Here is a 21,288-nt window from a genome sequence, read left to right as displayed (position 1 = left end):
GATTATATCATATTAAAGTTAAAATATTTTAATTAAATTTTAAAATATTAAAAATGAAGTGTAAAAAATAAAAAAATTTATTAAAAATTAAAATCGATCAAATCGAATTGAATCGAACTGAATCAGATCGATTCGGTTCGATTCAATTTTTGATCAAAATCAATTTGATTTTATTTTTAAAAATACTCAAATTTTAATTTTTAATTTATTCAATTCGATTCGATTTTAAATCGAATCAATCGAATGCTCACCACGCGATATAAATTCCCATAGTGTTACCAGAAAGAAGATGGAGGGAAAGAGAAAAGTGAAAGAAAGAGAAAAGGCTAAATCTGTTAATTAAGAATCGAGTCTGTATCATAAAAAAAATAGAAAAAAAAAGCGTAAGGAAGCGTTAGTCAGATGAATCGGTCTTTTCAATATTTTTGGTTGTTGGTTATTAAATGAGTCTTTATAATCTTTCCTTTCGTTTTTATTTAAGTTATCTTTCTCTTCATTTCGGATTGAGAAATATTACATTTTGCAGTCATGATTATATTGAATCTCTTATAAACGTCTATATGATCTTTTGGATTTTTATGTACGTTTTTTTATGTTTTGCTTTATTACTTAATTATCAATTTTGTAAAAATGGAGTTATTTTATAATATCCGGTTAAATTTCAGCATTAAAATTTTAATTTTTTTGATGAAATCTTCATCGAAATCCAGAATTTAAAAATTGAAATCTTTAAAAGGTAAAACAGGGTTTTTATAAAATGAATTTATAACTTTTTCTTGCTTTTTTTAAAAAAAATAAGTTTTCAAGTCATCAAGTTTCAGCCGTCGAACATTAGCTGACAGACCTAGTTATAAAAGGGTCTCAACCTGATTTTAGGAGAAATTCTTCTCTTTTCTTCCGAATAGAGGTAGGCCTATAATTTCTTAATGTTTTTGCTAAGATTTTTTTAGATTTCTTAGAGAATTCATGAGTTTTTCCTTTGATTTTTGAAGATTTGAGTTTAAATTTCAAGTTTTAATCTTTGGAGACCTCCGGAGATTTATTGTCCTCTTCTCTAAGCCTTGATTGCTGTCACCATTGTGTCTCTAAGAGGTAAATTCAAATCCTTGCCCCTCTTTTTTTTTTTTTTTTTTAAAGTTTTAAATTTTAAAGGATCCTTAGGTTGTTTCAAAGGTTTGGCTATGCATACAAGATCTCTTAGACCTTTTGGGTTATATGTTGAATGATGTGCCTTAATCCATGATCTATGCATGCATGTTGAAATTTGAGCTAGCTCTAAGTGCTTCTAAGTGTGTTGGGTGGTTTATAGTTGTTTTTTAGCTTCTACATGTACGTTAGGAAGCGTTGGAAAGCATTTTTGTGCCTGTGATTTGAGGTAGAATCGGGTTTTGCCTTGCTGGAGAACCCAGATTTGGCCGCCAAAGTAAGATTCGGCCATTGAACCTGCCTGTGGAGGCAGCCATTTGGCCGCTTAACTTGCCTTTGAAGGTTTTGACCTTCGGATTTGTAAGGAACTTTAGGCCGCCGAACCTGCCACCGAAAGTTTTCTGTTCAGCCTTTTTTTGCTTGTTCTCTACGAGTGTTCTTGTGTGTTCTTAAGGGGTTTCTTGAGAGGTTGTTTTAAGTGTTGTAAAAGTTATGTTTGGTTCATCATTTAAGTCAATTTGTGTAGGATCGGACTTGAGAGACCGTATAGACTTGCAGTGAGATAACTGTTTCAGTATTAAGCGTGCATTAACCAGAGGTGAGTAGAACTAAACTAAAGTATTATTTAAAGAAATCAAACTTTTTAAACATGCTCATGCATCACGAATGCCATATATATGTAATTAAATTGTTTTACATTAAAGTTCACGAATATGATGCATTACATAATTTATTGTCATAGTGGATAGATGTTGGATGACCCACTAGCTCTCGAGTATGTTATGATATGTTATGATGGATACGGAAGTCCAGATTGAGACCTATTTTACGCCCCTAGCAATATGTAAGAGAAAGTCCAGGTCAAGACCCATTTTACGCCCTTGGCACTATGGATATATTATGTTATGTTTAAGAGGATGTCCTGATGAGCACCCGTCATAGGCCGGACACTATTGGAATCCGTACAAGGTTACTGGTGACAAGTTCATTTTGATGTGAATTGTTTGTATTGTGACGCATTCATACGATCATATGTTTTATTGACCTGTTTTTTATGTTTTACTCACTGAGTTCTTGTAGTTTATCCCCTTTTCTCTAACTCTAAGTTTGCAGGATTAGAGTTAACTCGAGAAGTCGGCTGAGTTGCTGGTATAACATGTTGTAATAGTATAGCTGTGGACATATATTAATTTATGGATTAGAATTGTGTTTTGTCCGGGCTCTTCCTTGTAATCCTTGCTTCATGATCCTTTTATGTAAAAATTTTTAAGTATAAGTTATGTTTAAACCGAGTTTGAGGTATGTAATGTTGATCGTACGGGATCATTTGATCAGAGCTCTAATATGAGTTTTATGTTTTCAATTATGATGCATGCACATGTCGAGTTTTGATTCAAGTAATGGTTATATTTTTATTATTCGTGTGATCATGTATGAGATTATATGAGGTGTAACAGAATATATAGTAGGTTTGATATGGATTCTGGCGACCTTAAATCGATTAAACCCTAACGCTAATAGGGGTTCGATTCCCAAGTCATTGCATGTTTAATTGCAATTTGGTGATGTAGCTGGTTAAAGATTTGAAAACTTACTGTTTTTGCTAGAAGGATTATTTGTATGTTGGTAGTAGAATTTTAGAGAGTACCGCTAGATTTGGTGACCCAACTCTGTCACCCTCCAGTTTTGTGCTTTTATGATCCTTAGCTTGTTATTTTTGAATCTGAATATTGCTTGTGGAAGATAGTGGCTTGAGCTCTTCAGCTCTTTAAATGGCCTTTTTGGTTATGTTTTGGTTCAATCTAATAGTATAGTGGTCATTTTGTTTCTTGGAATGTCCCATTAGGCGTTGTGGTGTTCCGGTGATTTCTAGGCTTTTGGGCATACTGCTGTAGATTTGTTGTTGGTTCAAAGAATTTGGTTAGATTTATTTATCGGTTTGATTTGATGACTGTGGGTAGATTTTGTATTTTTGGGCTTTGCTTTTTTGTTCTCTATCTCTTGGTGTGCTTTCGGCCCATTCGAACTTTATCAAAATGCAATACACTTTGCATCCTTACTTTATAATAAATTCTATGTCATAAATATTTAATTTAATTATTAGTAAATTTATTTTTATAAATTCCAGTGTATTTAATTATAGGAAGTACTAGTTTAGCGAAAAAAAAAAAAACCAAATACCGAAACTAGCCCTGAACGAGGCAATGACGCCCACTGCCACTCTCTCGAGCGCTCTCTCCACTCTCTTTCCAACGTCAAATATGGCGTCACTATGTTCTCTGCGCAAAGAAGGTGATGTTTTCATCTGAAAGCAGCAAAACAAACAAAATCCCCTTTTTTGTTTTCCTTCGCTTTGGCTCTATTTACACTACCTTTATCACTGGTTTGCTTGTTCTACTTCTTTTCTCTACATTGAATCTTGTTCTTTGTTTTGATCATCCACTAATTTGTGGTGTAATTTTTCCTTTCTGGGTTGTCATCTTCTTTGCTTTAATGTTCGTTTGAAGGCAATATTAATGTTCTTTGGTGTTAATTGGAGACCGGATTGAAAAGTTTAGAGCAATATATCAATTGTTAATTTCTAGACCCCTTTTCATTCTTGTGGTAGTTTAATTTTATGTGCTTGTGGTAGCATTTAACTCTGAATCGGGGTGTTCTTGATTGCATTTGAAGTTGTTTTCAAGTTGTGCTTTATTCATGTTTACTCGTCTTTTTTTTTTTTTTTTTTTTCCAATGGATTTTGATGAGTAACCCATTGTTTGTTTCAGTTTTGTGATCAAAGTGACATGCTATGACTTCTCTCTCAATGAGAAGCATTATATGTTCCCTTTTCCTAAGTGCTGTGACTTCTTGCAGATTCTGATTCGTTAAACTGCAATTGCTATGGAACCTCTGGTTCAATCTACAAACTGTCTTGTTGCTACGGGGTCAGAATCCATTGCTGCATCAAGTAGGAGGCCTAATAGCAACCAGCGTTTCCTCCTTTACTTCATCTTTAGTACCTACTTTCGGCCTCACCTGAAAGAGGAGTTCCCACAAAAGTCAGTTTTGCAAAGGGTAGCTGAGGGCCTGTCAGCATATACTTCAGATCAACTAGCTGGTTCACACATGAAAACAGTAGAAGTGGAGCGGGTGTACTATTATGCACTTCGGAAAGTGGAAAAATCTCTTGCTGTGAAATTACCTATATTGCACCAATTCTTTCATGGCAGTATGCCTACCTCTGAAAATGACCTCACTGCTGTTTACCCTCAGTTTCCTGATCTCTTTCCTCCACAACTGCATCCTCATTCACGGTTCAAAAACAAGTATAGAACCATAGAAAACATTATATTCATTCATGACCCAGATACCTCTTACATTAAGCCAGAAGAAATTGAAAGGTTTAAGAGGCTAACTGGGCTCGAGAATCTCCTATTGGATGGACAGGCTGCAAGATGCCATATATCTCTGGATGACAATACTTTATATAATGTGCCAGTGCAGGAAGCTGAATCCATCAGAGACTTTCCTCTTGTCAATCATTCTCATAGATCTCGCAGAGCAAAACGTCCTGCTAGCACCTTGCAATCTGTAGGGCAGCATGTCCACGATGTGGATAATGCTTTACCTCCACTACAGAGTTCTACAACTCTGCCAATCAAAGATGACACCAGAACTGTGGATAAGGCCGATCCAGGGATATTCTTTCTTCCTTCCTGCCCAAATAACAAAGAGAGGGACCAAATGATGGCTGCTTCTAAAAGTGGATTGGCACTGACTGGTAGTGCTGCTATGGGGCAGGTTGGACCAAGTATTGGACTTGTGGACATTGGTGAATGCGAGGATGCATATATGTTTCGCGTATCTCTTCCTGGGGTGAAAAGAGATTGGCGTAAGTTCTCTTACCATGATCAATGTAGTTTTCCCTCATACAAGTTGAAAGGAAATTGCTTATAGCATTCAATCCATGTTTACCTGCATTGTAATGTTTGAGATTGTATATGAATGCTAATATATTCAGGTAGCAGCTTACTGTTAGACGACCTTTGTTCTGACATTTCAACTTTGCTTGGTCTTATTGTTAAAGTATTACTTTTCCTGAATACAGAGGAATTCAGTTGTGAAGTTGAAGATGACGGTAAGGTTCTAATAAAGGGTGTGACGACGACCGGTGAGAGTACTGTATACAGGTTCTCGCAAACCTTCAAAATGCAATCAAAGAACCTTTGTTCACCAGGAGAGTTTTCTGTTGCATTTCAACTGCCTGGTCCTGTTGATCCTCAGCAGTTTATTGGCAAGTTCGGCATAGATGGAATTCTGGAGGGAATTGTGATGAAACAGAGACATTGAGTTTATGAGTTTTCCTTGTCGATGACCTTGTAGTTTTCCTTGTTTCTCAAGCATGCACTGCTTTATATGTTGGTTTAAAAAATGTTAGTAGTGTTTTGAATGCATAGTTGATGAATTCAGGAAAATGACCTCTGCTAAACTACGAGGGATCTTCCATATTCCTGCTTGCTCTCTCTCATCCCTCCCACTCCTCACCATTTTTTCCCCTTCTGATCAATGAGATAGAAGCTCAAATAATATATGACAATCTCCCATTCTCAATTTCAGAGCTAATGTATGATTATTAACAAACAGAAAGTTGATTTGAATCATTAGGCATGCTTGGAAACAAAAACTGCTCCCATGCACGAAATCTTCCTGAAAAGTGTTGTAAGCCGTCAAAAGGATACTAACATATTTTTCAGCTTCGGGGTGAAATCTCACTGTAATTGATTTGAAATAGGAAGCATTTACCTTCTTTCTATATTTATACACTCAATCAAGAATAAATAAACATTCTATGATTTTAAGTGAAAATTGAATAGGTGATTCTCAATAACGAGAAATTCTTGGACAGAAAGCAACTCCTTTTGTGATTATCTACCAAATATACAGAGAGAGAATATGCATACCATCTCTACTTGGAAAGAAATATTGCATCAATGCTCTAAATAGCATAATTATATCCATGGCTTTACAGAACAGTTATAATACATAACTACCAGGACAGTACTCACCAATCCTAGATACATGACTTGTACAGGATAAATACTTGATATGATCTCCAGAGGCTCCTCCTTCCTCCCCAATCTCATCCCTTTTCTCTCATCCCTCCAGTTGTTACATAACACGAAATCAACAACCCCAGGATTCCTAAACAGAAAAGAAGATAGTAGTAAAGGAAATAAATCTGCTTTATGCTAAACGAAAATCCAAGCATTGAAATCTCCATTTATGAAAAGAAGAAAGTTAAAAACTAAAGATCCAGGGCTAAAAAGAGACAACTTGGTCTGGGATCAACTACCCTTTTCAGGAACTTGAACACTCGTTTTCACTACTGAGGGTGCCCTCTGTTTTCTGTTTGACATTCAGGCGTTTCAATTAATGAATCCGTAGAGGAACGAGGAATACTGATATAAAAGAAACAAATGTACGAAAGAACAGACACCTCAGAAGAGTAAAAAGATATGCCAAATTATCGAAATAAAAGTCTTTAATGAGAACGGAACAGCATTCATTTTAAGGAATGAGAAATAAAAATGTTGCAAATAAAGAACCACTAGCAATCATATGGCTAATTTAGTGTAAAGCCAAGTGAGCATTCACTCTCCACTGAGATTGACAACAGAGAAACTTTTCCTAGGCAGGATTATTTTGAATAAAGAAGAAAAGTTCTCCCCTACCTCAAGAAAGCATTAAAAGCAGCTTTGAAGGTCGACAGGGACTTTTCCAGGGTTCGGAATGAAATTTTTATGCCTCACACAGGCAACTTTGCTAGGCTAAGCAAATAAAACAGGATTGAACAAAGAGAACGGCTAGTCCCATAAGCAAGAAAGTTGGCTCCATCAATGAATTACTTTCCCCCACCATTTTTATTCTTAGATACCTCGATCGGCAGTCAACACAGAAGAGAAGAAAGGGGAACAGGTTAGAGAGAAATGGCAGCCGGCTGAGAGGAAAGGAGGAGGAAGCTAGGGTTGTAAGGCTCAAGTAATAAATTTATACTACCATTTTGAATGGCTCAGACCTTTTCAACTAAAATGGACAGCCAGTATCTGATCATTAAGTTAAGAGAGAGAGAGAGAGAGAGAGAGAGAGAGAGAGCAACGGCCTTAGGGATCAAACCCAAGGCATTTGAAGGTCTACAAAATGAAACAGCTACCATACCACAATCTTAGTAGCAGTATCTAATATTTTCAAGTTATGTTTATTCGTTTGGTTCTGTTAAACCAATTTTTCTCCAAAAACTGATTAAACTGAATTTTTTTTTTTTTAAAAAAAAAAAAAAAAAACCGAAACAAACTGAATTTCTTAATAAACTGAACCAAAATCTTAATCCAGTTCAGTTTGGTCGGCTATTTCAGTTTGAACAGAACTCTGCTCACCCTTAAGAATCTACAAGAAAAGTAATTAAATCTGAGAAGAATCAAAAGTGTTGCTGCAACTAATTACATAACAAAAATTTTCTACAAGATGCTCATATTATCTTAAAAACTTTGGGCTGGCAGACACAACTTTCATGCTGTAGTGATAGATAAGTTAAAAACAGAACTTACATATCCTTAACTTCCTTATCCAGTCATTAATGACCTGAGGGTGATTGTTGTTCTTCCGATCCCTGGTGTGGCCACATCTGTTGCGCCATATAGGAATGAGAATGCTGCGCATAGATGGCTGAGTCCATCATAGGTCTACCAATTATCATCCCAGGAGTTCCATCTTGAGCTACATGCTGAGGTGGTATATAACCATACGGGAGTGCATCAGCAGGCCCTCCAACAGGCATCGTTTCATTAGCTATTGAAGCCAGTACTTCATCTTTCAGATCCTCCCTTGGAACAATGTCAACTAAGAAATCAAAAATATCAGTCCTAGTGATGGCTGCTGCAATGTCATTCTTTTGTAATGTCCTCCTTTTGTTCTCTTCTGTATGATTCCAGGATCGCAAGGTCAGTTCTAAAATAAACATTTCACACGCCCTGGCAAATACAACAGGGGCCTCAGCTGATATCATCCTTACATCCTCATCAGCCTTCATTATCTTCTTGATCCTTGCTAGGGGAAGGCTATGATTCTTGAAGTCAACAACCTTGTCCAATTTTTGATACTGATTCACCCAGAAAGTCTGAAGTTGTTGCTGTAGTTGCTGTTGCTGTTGATGGTGGAGTTGCTGATATGCAAGTTGATGCTGTGCCAGCTGAGATCCTGCTGGCTGCCCAGCAGATTGCACGGTTCCAACTGACCCTGGATTTTGGGCAGAAGACATTTGGTTCATCTGATAAGGATTTGTGCCATATGGCATCTGACCAGCAGTACTCATTATTCCTGTAGCTGGGGGATGTCCATGTCCTTGTTGATCCATTCTGTTGCAGGTGAACCAATTATGCAAAACCTAATGCCTCTGCTTTAATGAAAAGAGGTGAAGAAATATGAAAAACTGAGTTTTTTTTTTTTTCAATTTTGCAAAATATATATTATGTGTAAAAATTGTCTAAAGTGAAATTGATAGTTAAAGACTGAGGAAACCTCAACTTTGCACCTTCTGACAAGCTATGACAGTAAACAATCAAAAGGTGTGATATAATAATTTCTACTCCACAAAAGAAATTTAGTTTTTCCTTTTTCAGAACCAATAAATAGTAATTCTGGAGGCTTAAGACACAGAATTCTATTTTTTAAAGTTCTGGAAAAATCATATATGACTATTCTCTCTTCTCCTAGTGAAAGAAGTCCAAACACTAACAATTGGCTTCTCTTTTTAGCCACTTGCAGAAATCATATATCCCCCCCTTACAGCCTGCCAGGAAAAGCTAAAAATATCTAGCATCTTGCTTTTACTCATTTGCTTTGAAGACTGAAAATTACCAGCAAGGTAGCTTGAACCAACTTTACAAGTAAATAACAATGACCATAGAGGCAAAACAACTGAGTTCAATTAATTGCATATAAAAAAATAAAAAAATAAAAAGAAGAACCAACTAAGAGATTGTACCAAATAGAACTTCACAGCCCTCAAAATATTAGTAAATTTTGATCATGTCCATCTAATGATACGTTATCGTGTAAGCAGCAAAAATAAAAGGGAAAAGTTAGTGATACGGTGCAGATAAGAGGTTAAGTGATACGATGCGGTTTGAATAAAGGAAACGGGGGGGCATTTTATTCTTCTTCTTTTCTTGTCTTTGTTATATTGTTATAACGGTATGCTTTCTCTCACCAGCATATCTGTGACCAGCTGGATCAGAGCATGAGAAGGATGGCACCTGAGAATTTAGCTTTCTGTTGCTTTGTAAACATTAAGTAGCTAAATAAACCAGAGAATTTAGCTTTCAGTTGCTTTGTAACCATTAAGTAGCTAAATAAAGTAAAGAATACAAAATATATAAGTTACCTTGATCAATCAATATAGTGACTCTTTAGAGAGAATTCCCTTGAGTTCAATTTTCCTTTCCATTTCTTGTTTGCTTTGTATCATCTAATTTGTGTTATCTTTGAATGAGATACACCTCTATTTATCAAAAAGACCTTGTCTCTCCCATGTTTAATTGAATAACGTATTCAGGTAGGTCATGATGAAAATTATAAAATAATTATTGAAATTCATTAGAAGATTATTGCAGTTTGATTGACATAGTGATCTAAGCTGAAAACAATTTTTCGTCTGATTGACATAGTGATCTAAGCTGAAAACAATTTTTCGTCTGATTGACAATTGGCGTCTAATTGACATAGTGATCTAAGCTGAAAAACAATTGGCCAAAAAGGAAATTACATTGATATTACATTCGAACAACAAAACAGAGCAATTATAGGTCGAGTTACTTGCCTTATCTCTCTTTTTCAATTAAACAAGGGGGAAAAGCTAAAGGAAACGATTCAAGTGGTACAGAAACAAAATCCCAGAAAATCTACGATCAGTTTATACCCAAAATCACTCGCATGAACAACAATATTTTGAAGTAGAAGCAAAGGAAATGCATATTAACAAAAAATATGGGGTTACCTTTTTCTGGTAACAGAACCAGAGCTTGGCTTATGCTCTTGTTTGCAAGATTGAGGACCCTGAAATTTCTGAAAAGAAAAAGGGTGAAAAGGTAAAGCGAAGCTTTTAGAAAGAAAGAGAGAAGGGTTTTATGTGATCAAAAGGGAATTTATATAAATAAATGGATTTGGATCTTTCTTAATGGGAAAGTTTATCAGCAAAAAAGAAGATCCGATTTTTATTTATGAAATTTTTTTTAGAGGACTCAGCTAATGATGTTTTGGGAATTAAATTTAAAATGGGTTTCTTAGGATCACAGGAAGAAACCTAAATTAATGTTTCAAAACAAAAATATGTTTTTTCTTTCAGAATTTTTCTTTAACTGGTAAGATTTTTTTTTTTTATGATACGAAGTAGAGATGGAAATCAGTATCTTAAAATCAAAATTACTACAATAAATCAAAATCATTTCTAAAATATCTTAAATTTTAACTATCACATAATAAAGCAAATAAATTCACATATATCCTACACATTGTCATTCTCCCGTTTTCCAAATTTATAATAATAATAATAATAATTCTTTTATGAAAAACTCTAAAGGAGGAAAAGAAAAAACTCTGGACGAATTGTTGAAGTGACTTTATTCTCAGCCACAAATATTTTCCAACAATCTAAATAAGTTACAAATAAAAATAATTTTTATAATAATAAATCAACTAAAAATACATATAATTTAAATAAAATAAATTAGAGTATTGTGACAAAATTTAATCTATAAAATTTCCCTAAAAGAATTAAAATAAATAAATATAATATTTGTGAAAACTCTCGATTACATGATTTCTTTCTAATAATCTGAGATATAGAAAATAGGATTTAGCTGAGAACCACGTATCTCCTCTTTTATTTTTTTTTTTTTATTCTCTAGTGGCGTGTAACCGCTCCTTACTACCGTGCCACCTGTCTATATTACTCAGATATGTACGGACGTGTCAGTGTATCCCTCTCTATCAAGACTATCATTAGTGTATCCCTCTCTATCAAGACTATCATTTAATTTCTCTTAGTATGCGTGCTGACAGGACTGCGAAGTGACTGGATCTGTTTTACTACCTTTGTCACATTACAGGACTAGACTTTTCTTGATGAGCTCGCGCGCAGTCAATTCAATCTGTTTCATATTATCGGATTAGAGCATGTGACGTTGAAAGTCTGATAAGTTTTAAGTCTGATGAGTTTTAAGTCTGTATTCTTCTCAAGCGTTCGATCTCACCCTAAAATATAAAAAAATCGACGCTCATCACTTTTATATATGCTAATTGATGGCGATAGTGGCAATAGTTGCTGTGATGCTTTGCATACTTCTAGTCTTGTTTTGAATTATTTTGTGATGCTTTGCATACTTCTAGTCTTGTTTTGAATTATTTTTTCAACTGTTGTTGCTACTTTCGCTTGATCTTGTATTTCTGGTCATGGTTTTTGCGCCGTTTTGGATTTTGTTGTAGTTTGTCCTTCCCGGCGTTGTTGTCGGTTTGGCAGTGGCAAAGGCTTCTACAAAGTGGTGTCATGTGTTTTGGAGTAGAGCAGGTCAGCTTATGGTGAGTTAAATTTGTTCTAGGTTGGACTTCTACTCATTTTGGCTTGGGCTGGGTATTAGATTTTGGTGTATTTTTATACTCTTCTGTATTATAGCCCATGGAACTTTTAATGCTATAACAATGATTAGCATGGTAAAATTGAAAAAAGTACATTTTAATGCTATAACAATGATTAAATAACATTTTTAACACATAAATTTTAAAATATCATAAAGAAAAACACTTAACACAATCTGAAAGAAAAGAACTCTGTTCCTTAAAGAATTTCTCTCCTACCTAAATTAGCAAGAAATTCTTGTCCAATCAATAATAATGAGAGCAATAACAGAATTGAAGACTCTCATCAATTAATATTGAATAGACTAAAAAATACCTAATCTGCATAGTACCATGAAAAACATCCAAAAACACAATTAGTTCTCAAGTTGCTGTAAATATTAGGATGAGAAATTTCAGATTAAACTAAAAATTCCATAATCTTTGTAATCTCCTCTGATGTCAATGACTATATACTGAAGTGGCATAAAGAACTGAGTAATATCTGAACAAAATTTTGATTTTCATGGATTGAGTAAATCATCCTGAAAACTTGGCAATGACTAAGCTAATTACCATGAAAAATACATAAAGGCCTACAAGGCAAAAGCCCCAGAATTTAGGCACCCGAAATCTGGACCAAGTGATAACTAGCAGAGATCCCATCAGGCTCAAGAGCAAGAACACAAATGCAATCACAATACCAGTGTGGAGATGAAGTTCATAAGCTTTTGGATAAACATCAGCTGTTTGCATGACCAATGCTGTCCCAAGTCCAACAAGCATATTAAACATTGGCCCAGCAAAACACCCAGCCATGGCCATTGCTGGCTGGCCTGCTCTAGCAACTGCAACATCAGCCACAAGATCGCCCACTGAGTTTCCCCATGAAAGTACTGTAAGGCCAAGAAGTGAAGGATGCACTTCAAGAAGCATTCCAATTGCTGCCAAGCAGTTTAGCAGTTCTCCAGCAACAGTGGATATCCAAAAGACACTCATCATAAATGCCACAAGCAATATAGGCATTTGTTCAGTCTTTGGAGATTCAGTTTCGAGTACGAAGTGAAGAAGTGCAAGAGAGGAGCTTGCCAGGAGGACTATGAACCAGAGTGGGAAATGGGTGTTTGCAAGGAGGAACACTATGGGATGATGTAAAGGCATGAATGAATTGCAAGTATATAAAAGTGCTAAAGGGCAAAGCATTATATTAGCAGATATGTAGAACCTGCTCCATTCAGAAGGAGCAGTTTGTGGAATTGTGAGCTTAAGAAGAATTGAGATTGGGCGCTCCCATACTTTTGATATCTGTAAGAAACACAGAACAAAATATATACATAAATTAACAGAAAGGAAGTTGCTCATATTTTTTTTCCTTGCAGAAATAAAAGGAGTTAAACATAACTTCAAATATAAGTTCCAATTCCAAAAATTCAGAAATCTACTATTTAGCATTGTATATATAAGTTCCCTTCATATATAATATCTCATGGCTAACCACAAGGTAACATTCAAAAGAACAAAACAATTATCTAGCTATTGCATTACTTTCAAATAAAAAACTTAATAATTACCTTTCCATAAGCCCTTTCAAACCCCACAGAAAGCTGCTTCTCATCCTCGAGAATGCTAACCACCACTTCTCCCACTTTCTCACAATCCATTTCTACTCCATCCCTTTTATGAACAACGTCAATTCCCAAATCCATCCAAAACACAAAACCCACAAAGAATATATAAAATCCAACGAATCCAACAGCCTGCCAGAAAGTTATCTCCCCACTCAAATACACATAAAACAGAAACAGAGCCCCCACCAAATAAAATCCAACATCTCTCACAAATGACCCAGGATCCACATTAAATGGTGCTGCATATATCGCCACAAATCCAACCACAAACGCAGACACAAAAGTACCAGCTGACAGTATAGCCCCAAACCCAGTTCTGTACTGACCGGAGCGAACTGCCGCTAGAGATGCAAAAACATCGGGTGCCCCATTACCCAAAGCCAAAAGGGTCACTCCACCCAAGCTTGGAGAGAGGTTTAAGTGATGGGATCGAGAGGTAAAGGTTCCCATTGAAGAGGCAAAAGTGGAGAGAAAGGTAGTTGATAAGGCCATTCGTGGGGGGAAGATAGGAGCAAGAGAGAGGGAGAGTCTGATTCTGGGTTTGGGAGAGGAGAAATCTGTGGGGGATTTGAGAATATGTGGAGGAGTGAAGTGGCGATTTGGAGAAAAGGGAAGTGGAAAGGAGTGTCAAGGAGAGTGCTGCAATGGAATTGAGGAGCAAGGCAGAGAAAGAGAAGGCCATGCCATTTCACATAAGATTTAAGCGAGCGCGTGTTTGTAGCTGTTATGACTAAAAGCGATGAGCTTGCATTTGATCGCATCTGTAAACTATTGTAGATCTTTCACAAGTGTTTGTCGGCGACATTTTTGTTCGTTTCCCATTGGATCTTTTATCATTGGACGCGTTTTCCAAGCAAAACTCGAGAGAGAGCTAAAATCATAAATAAAAGGCTGAATATATTGAATATATCATTTTTTTTATTAAAAGAAATGGTCATCGTCCTTGTTGGATCACTACCTATCGGAGCATGGCTGCCCAATGCTGTTAAATTTCCGGTTATTCAATGCTAGTTAGCAATGCAAAAAGAAAGCCGATTTAGCTATTGGTGCACGAATATTTTATTCTATCATTGGCAAGCATTCCTACACAACACCCAACCATGACACAGAAAAAAGGTTTGATCCGGTTATTAAAAATATATAGCCTTAAGAACATGCTCTTCCCTTCAACCCTGCAGAAATTAGCAAAAGACTTGTATCTTGCAATATGCTTTCCAAGTTATCAGGTGTTGGGACCTCACCCAGAAAGGTTCTTCAGCTTTCTTATTCTTGATCACCATGGTTGTCTGATATGCTTCTTATTCTAGATCACCATCAAAGGTTTTCTCAGTTTTTCCTTTGATTGCTCTGTCATTTATTTCCAACAGCTCAGTTTCTGGCGTTTGAAGGTTATCTGACAAAGAAGAAGCATCTTGTGGTCCGTGTACTACTACCTTCTTGTGGCACCTGGGTCCATTGCCTTGAATGCCAACTATTGTTGATTCTTGCCTCTTTTTCTTCGTCGATTTCTTTTCCCTTGTTGGAAATGAGTTTTCGCCCCTTTCTTTGCTAGTCAATGGGTTCTTCCTGCATGGGTTGCTTAGGAGGCTCATGCAATTGATATTTCTTGCATCCGAGGCCTCCCCCCGAGCACTAAGCCATCTTCCCGGTGAACTTTATATCGTTCCAAGAGCCACGGTGCTCTGACCAAACCCATTAACCAGCTAAGATATCGTGATCCAAGTAACATTTACAAATGGGAAGCCGCACTATTGTCTCAATGTTATTACCACATAGATGTGTGACTTCAAGCTTTGGCCAAATTAATTACAATAGCATTCATTTGTGTCAACAGATTTCCACATCGTCTGAAAAATGGAAATCTCCCAGGGTTTAGCAGAAGCATCAATAGACAAAGGAAATTGAAAAAGCCCTTTCAAATGAAGGGTTGAATCCAAGAACCAGAAAAATGATTTCATGTGATCAAGAAAAACCAACAGTATTCATTTTCTTTGTTGACAGCATCCATTTCTCTGTTTGTAGTTCTTTTAATTCAGCCGAACTTCATCATCCCATAATAAAAAATCTTAAGTTACAGCTAGACAAGGTATACAAAATATCCTATCCTCATCTATAGTCCTCAGGCAAGCGATATCCAGACATGACTATTTTGTCAGCAAACATTTTGCCAGTCTTGGGCATGACATGCCAGTGTAAAGTCAAATTGAATTCTTTACCACGAAGATTGCTCCCCTGCATTGATAACAGTGTTTAGATAAGCATACAAAAGAAAAGCCTAGGCTCGCTCAAATGCTTGCATTGGCATATACACAAAAGAACAAACTTCATGGAGGAATATACCTGGTCAACTAAACGATACTTGTTGGCAGTTTGCACCCAAAAGTTTGCATGTTCTTTGGTTGGTATAATTGCATCCCAAAGTGAAACCTAAAACACAACATAAAACAACTTAAGAGTGGACATAGTCTGCGTAGAAGACCTCAACATTTTGGAAACTGGTGAAATGGACTTCCCTAAAGAGCCTAATGATGCGTTTAATAGGAACTATGGATAGGCAAATTGATAGCAACCCCAGCATTACCACTCAAATAGGACAGTGAGATGGAAAATACTTAATTTCTGGACACAGGTACCTGGTTCAAGGAATTCTTTGGGGTTTCATACTCTGCCGCCACAAATACGAAAACCTGCAACACATGGTAAGAACATTACTTCGTGGCTTTGAGAAAGCCCTCAATGTGAAAGCATTAAATATGTTGATCAGCTTTCTAGAATAATTTCAAGAAATTCCAGAATGAAACTAATGCATCATGTATCCAATCATGTTCAGAAATCCTTACACTAATGACATGGACAACAAAAGTTTGATATAAACATGTGAGAAAGTTAGTCATATTCATGTTTATGGTCCAAGAGAATGTCTGAAACATAAAATATGCAAAAAAATTTAACAAATGATTTCAAGAAACACCAATTTTCCAGAATCAAAATAGAGAAACTTTAATAGGAAAAGGGTATATTCATAGTAAAATCATTTGCTCAATGGGATACCTATACGACCTACCCCTGCAGACAAGCCATAAAATACACTGACCTGAAATGACTATCAAATCATTTAAAGAAGGAAAACTGTAAAGACTTCCATAAGTCGTACCTGCTTCGTGTTCCAGGTAAACAATGATCGTAAATCAGCTGTTATATTCATTGTGAGGCTAACCTACATTAAATAAATAGCAATTTATTTAATCACCACCATATCAATAACTATAATAGAATATCTGAACATAGTTGATAGAACATAAAGTGGTTGACACCACAACACAATAGGTAACTCCAAGAAACAATCATCAGGGAGTCCTTTTGGAAGAAGAAATTAGACAGTCTACATCAAAATTGCATAAAAAGTACTGCATGAGAAATTTTTCTCACTCAACGTTCCTTCCCAAATTCTCATTATCAAAGCTTCATTCAGTTGGAACTTGAAAAGCAAACTTTAAAGCAACTGATCCAACAATTATTGTAATAGGTGCAAGACCATTATTTCAACTAGGTGTAGGTTTTTACCATTTTATAAATTAATAAGAATCATCTAAGATAATCAACAAATCAAATATGTGATTCACTTTTGGTTTGATATTAAAGAAACTGAAGAAGAATCGAACTTTAATGAGCCAGATTATGTATTGGCTTCTATTTACACAGATCGAATCCAGTTTTATTATTATTATTATTATTATTCAATACATTCATGCATCAAGTTTTATAAGTATTCAAAATGTGCTTAATCTGATTATTAGCTATCTTTACTAATTTAGATTTTCCTCGAGTTCAAACTAAGATACTATAGTCATTGCTTCTGGGCATCATCTGCGTAATCAAGCACATAAGAGCAATGAATAGACAGTCAACCAATTTGATAACCAAATAACATTGAACAGCAAAATATGAATGAGGTGAATAGTAATCAAGCTTAGTAAAATCTACTTTCTTCAAGAAAGTGAATCACTAAACAAACATAAAAAGGAGGTAGAAACTTCCACATTCTGAACAGCAACAGAATATAGTGTATTGCAGAGGAAAAAGAGAGCAGGGTGGAGGAGATTGGCTTTCATTAAGATTAGATGGCATTGCATTACATGTAATTGTATGAAATCTTAAGCAGAGAGATCTCTGTCATGTGAATGGACACATCCAAAAACCTTTTCAATTTCAACAAAACAAGCAAATAAAGGACAATTAAATATTGATAAAAATGATGATATTCTATCTCTAATTCTGTATGATCAAATGTTACATAACGTAATTCACGTCTGCTACACCTACATGCGGACACAATTACAGGACGTTGAATTCAGTACATTAAAACATTTAAGCGACAAGTGACCCAGAATTTGGAACCTTATCTATATGCATAGGCATACAACATGTTACAAATAGGTAAAACTTAAGCCTAAATTGCCAAAATTAATAACCAATTGTAAGATTTTCTTATCCTTCACATATTTTTTTATTGGCAACAGTTTGATGATAATTCAAACAAATCAAAACCCTAAACTGACCTCATCATTTCCATGCGGCTGTTTTTGAAACCAATTGATATTCAATATCTACAGTAGATAAAAGAACCACTAGTTAGGGTTTCAAATTTCCAACAGATCCAAAATTTCTAAAGATAAAGAGTAATCGCAGACCTGGATTTGGGAAGAGGGAGAGGGAGAATTAAGGTTGTCAGAGAGGGAGGTCATGGCGCACATTAGCGCGAGGATGGTAACGGAGAAAGTTAGCAAAGCATTTGCTCTGTACGAAAAGGAATGCATACTTGCTACTTTGATATCGTATTGGCGACACTTTCCGTCGTTTCGTTTGGATTAGAAAAAACAAAAGTTGCTAGCTCGCCGGGGCTAGTGGTGATATATCGGAAAAGTACTTGTGTTTATTGTGGTTTCATCGATATCATCGTCAGCGTTGAGGTTTCCGTTCTGAGAAAGGAGAACGAGGGGTTTTGATCGGAGTTTTTGGGGGGGTTTTGTCTTGGGTGTGTGTTCTGTGTGACCCGGAATGTGTTACTGTTTTGTCACTGGACGGCACACGTCAATCTTCTTGAGAATATAATTACGCAGAATAATTTTATTATGGAGAAATATACCATATTTTTATAAAATTTAACATTAATCAGTTCATCACTATAATTAAATATAAATTCATAAAAATTACTTTATTTGTCCTATGAAAATAGACTTTTTATCCATTTTAAATCATAGGAAAATTTTCTGTTTTAGGTAGCAATTTATTAATTACCCTTTTAATATATTCATATTTAATACGTATTTAAAAAGTAAAATTTCTTAGTTTTTCATGAATAAAATAAACAGACCTATTTTTATGAGATGGAAATAGTATGATGATTAGTTAAATTTTACGTACTAAATATATCTGCACCCAATTAATAAAATATAATTAAATATAAAAATCAACATGATTTTATTTTATTTATGTAGATCTTGTGCGTGTAAATTGAACATTGTTAAAAATACTAGAGAATCGACCATCTAATCCTATTCTACCCATCTAAATTGAGCAAAACGATCTGCCGTTTTAGGACAATGAAGGCAAACACAACAAGAACAAAAGAAGTGAAGATTTACTTTGACTAGCCATGATCAAAAGAACAAAGACCGCTCTTTTATTTCATATCGTACACTTACTAGAGAAACTCCTACTAAGCATTTATAGCAGGAGCTTCCTTCCCATTTTCCACAGATTATATATTATTCTATGGATTTTCTGTGGGATTGCGATAGGAAGTGGCACAACTAGTCTTATTATTCAACAAGGAAGAGCTAAAGCCCACCCTCGATTGGTGAAGATCAAAATGAACAAGATTTTCTTCCAACTGATGAGCCCCAATCACAATTGGATCTGCAGGGTTTGTCCCTCCATCAATGAAAGCTAAACAGTACACAAGTGGGTGAACCACCGCCATTGTGTTTGCACCAAAAAGTGTCCATGCAACACTTTGGTCGCCAACCATAAGATCAACCCTAGGAACTCCAGGGCCAGCTACGGTGTCTGGGATTCTTCTCGCGTCGTAGCAGACTTTGAAATGTCCAACTGGTTGTGCTCCTCCTGCTTGGGATAGCTGCTGAGAGAAAGATTGAGTGAAAGCTTGGAAAATGGAGTGTTCAAGAATTGTGAATGGAGTTGTGGTGCTTATCTTGGCTCTGTTAATATTATTTTTCAATGGAATAGCTTTGTTGTTTACTCTGATTGATCTCACTTGTATGTAATACTCTCCTTCTCTCCCAACGCTCAATGGTGTGTAGTGCAGGCGAGGGGAAAAGTTAGGAGACAAAGTGCAAGGATCTTCCCCAAACAAAACGAACCCAGGGCTTCTAAAGGAGTTGGTCAAGCACAAGACAATATTTGGTCTGAACCCAAAGTGGGAAGCAAGTTGAGTTGGTAGAGCAATAGGAGTATGTCCTAATCCAGCAACCCCATGAACATAATCTGGTAATCCATTTTGGAGTAGTCTACGACGTGCACAAACAAAGAGGAATTGAGGGACTGTGACCATTGAACCACTTGCAGAAGGGTCAATAGTGGACTTATCTCCAACAGATTGAACTGCGAGAACATCTTGAGCTAGCTCACCAATGTCACTTTCTTGAGTCACAGGGTTCACCGACGTGACTGCACATGTGTTGTTATGGCACCCAGGTCGGACACTGGAGGAGGTGCACCTGTAACAATCGTGACTGTGGGCTCTAGAGCACTGAGTGGAATGGCAGCGAGGGGCAGAGTAGGTTGATGATTGGTACTCTTTATCGCACGCCACAGAAAGGGACCTCCCATTTAGATCAAGCAGAAGTCTAAGTGGGACTTGTGGGGTTCTCTTGAGAACGCTTGCTATGTGAAGATTTGTTACACCATCTTTGCGAACAGGGAACACCAGTTTTCGTGAAGGTCTTTTTGAGGGCCTGGTGTGAAAGGTTTCACTTTCATGAAGTTCAGATGCAAAGACAACAAAGGAAAAGGTGAAGAAGATAACGAGAAGAAGAAGAGAAGAAGAATGAGAAGCCATTGTTGAAACCAGAAAGCTTGAAAAAGAGAATGCTTTGGTGAAGGATGATTGAATGTTGTGTGAGCTTTTAATTTATAAGGCTATGCTGCCAAATGGGAGAGATATGGACACTTGGACATGTTGGCTGTTTTGTGCATCTTAGCGCCCAATAAACCAAATAAGCTGTGGATGTGGGATCTTGTTGCGTGCACCGAACGACATTACGAGTCAGAAGATTAATTATATACACCATCTAGAGAGGAGATTAATTCACATGAAAAATTAGCAGAAGAGAGCTAAAAGTGTAAAATAATAAATTATTCCTGTTTTATTGAAAATAATTTAAGTTTTATGTAAACTTGCATGAGCATATTCGATAAATTAGAATACTATCGGTAATAAATAAGACATTTTTTTTATAAAATATTAATTATAATAAAATTCATATAAGTCATACTTAAAATTTATTAATTATAATGATTCACATAATAATTATTTCTCCAATTTCTGTGACTTCGTTTGCCAATGTGGCCATTTGCTCAAATATTAATTTTTACCAAATTTCGAGATTACATATTTGCCTTTATTTAAAAGAGCATTGATTCTAATATTAATATGGAAATCAAAATTATTTGAAATTTTTATATTATTAAGTAATTATAGAATAAATTATTTATCATAATCCACATTTAATTATTGAGATCAATTTGATTAATTGGTATAACTATCGATAACGTAGAACTAAGTAAATTTTGTATGCAATCCTTTGCATCTCCTGTTATCATGATTGTGTCTGGATCTTTA

At 35.8% G+C, this 21,288-nt stretch overlaps 4 protein-coding genes and 1 pseudogene across 9 annotated transcripts; 1 reads left to right on the top strand and 4 right to left on the bottom strand.

Annotated features, from left to right (window-relative positions):
• The first annotated feature begins 3,311 nt into the window (after positions 1-3,311).
• LOC110622479 (increased DNA methylation 2) lies at positions 3,312-5,739 on the top strand. 4 transcript variants are annotated; one of them, XM_021766983.2, is made up of 3 exons: positions 3,312-3,438; positions 4,003-5,020; positions 5,237-5,739. In XM_021766983.2, the coding sequence occupies exons 2-3, from the start codon at positions 4,030-4,032 to the stop codon at positions 5,476-5,478; spliced, it is 1,233 nt and encodes a 410-aa protein (XP_021622675.1). In that variant the 5' UTR covers positions 3,312-3,438; positions 4,003-4,029; the 3' UTR covers positions 5,479-5,739. The 4 variants fall into 4 exon arrangements, with proteins under 4 accessions (XP_021622675.1, XP_021622673.1, XP_043816011.1 ...); XM_021766981.2 differs by having other exon boundaries at positions 3,325-3,438; positions 3,915-5,020; XM_021766982.2 differs by having other exon boundaries at positions 3,374-3,529.
• A 359-nt stretch (positions 5,740-6,098) lies between these two features.
• On the bottom strand, positions 6,099-10,547 carry LOC110623383 (nuclear transcription factor Y subunit C-3). 3 transcript variants are annotated; one of them, XM_021768307.2, is made up of 3 exons: positions 10,181-10,542; positions 7,734-8,540; positions 6,099-6,330 (listed from the first exon to the last, which is right to left on the bottom strand). In XM_021768307.2, exon 2 carries the CDS (start codon positions 8,537-8,539, stop codon positions 7,760-7,762), a length of 780 nt encoding a protein of 259 aa, XP_021623999.1. In that variant the 5' UTR covers position 8,540; positions 10,181-10,542; the 3' UTR covers positions 6,099-6,330; positions 7,734-7,759. The 3 variants fall into 3 exon arrangements, with proteins under 3 accessions (XP_021623999.1, XP_021623996.1, XP_021623997.1); XM_021768304.2 differs by having other exon boundaries at positions 7,734-8,578; positions 10,181-10,528; XM_021768305.2 differs by lacking the exon at positions 6,099-6,330 and having other exon boundaries at positions 7,459-8,578; positions 10,181-10,547.
• A 1,619-nt stretch (positions 10,548-12,166) lies between these two features.
• On the bottom strand, positions 12,167-15,185 carry LOC110623013 (annotated as a pseudogene).
• Positions 15,186-15,383: 198 nt separating this feature from the next.
• LOC110623014 (signal peptidase complex subunit 3B) lies at positions 15,384-18,532 on the bottom strand. The gene is made up of 6 exons (XM_021767824.2): positions 18,116-18,532; positions 17,984-18,031; positions 16,579-16,641; positions 16,058-16,111; positions 15,765-15,851; positions 15,384-15,656 (listed from the first exon to the last, which is right to left on the bottom strand). Exons 1-6 carry the CDS (start codon positions 18,239-18,241, stop codon positions 15,531-15,533), a joined length of 504 nt encoding a protein of 167 aa, XP_021623516.1. The 5' UTR covers positions 18,242-18,532; the 3' UTR covers positions 15,384-15,530.
• Positions 18,533-19,065: 533 nt separating this feature from the next.
• Positions 19,066-20,534, bottom strand: LOC110623340 (gamma conglutin 1). Its single transcript, XM_021768253.2, has one exon. It carries the CDS (start codon positions 20,503-20,505, stop codon positions 19,198-19,200), a length of 1,308 nt encoding a protein of 435 aa, XP_021623945.1. The 5' UTR covers positions 20,506-20,534; the 3' UTR covers positions 19,066-19,197.
• Between the last annotated feature and the right edge of the window lie 754 nt (positions 20,535-21,288).

Source organism: Manihot esculenta, chromosome 9 (assembly GCF_001659605.2).
Source record: "Manihot esculenta cultivar AM560-2 chromosome 9, M.esculenta_v8, whole genome shotgun sequence".
Classification (NCBI taxonomy): Eukaryota; Viridiplantae; Streptophyta; class Magnoliopsida; order Malpighiales; family Euphorbiaceae; genus Manihot; species Manihot esculenta.
This window is presented reverse-complemented; position numbering and strand designations above follow the sequence as displayed.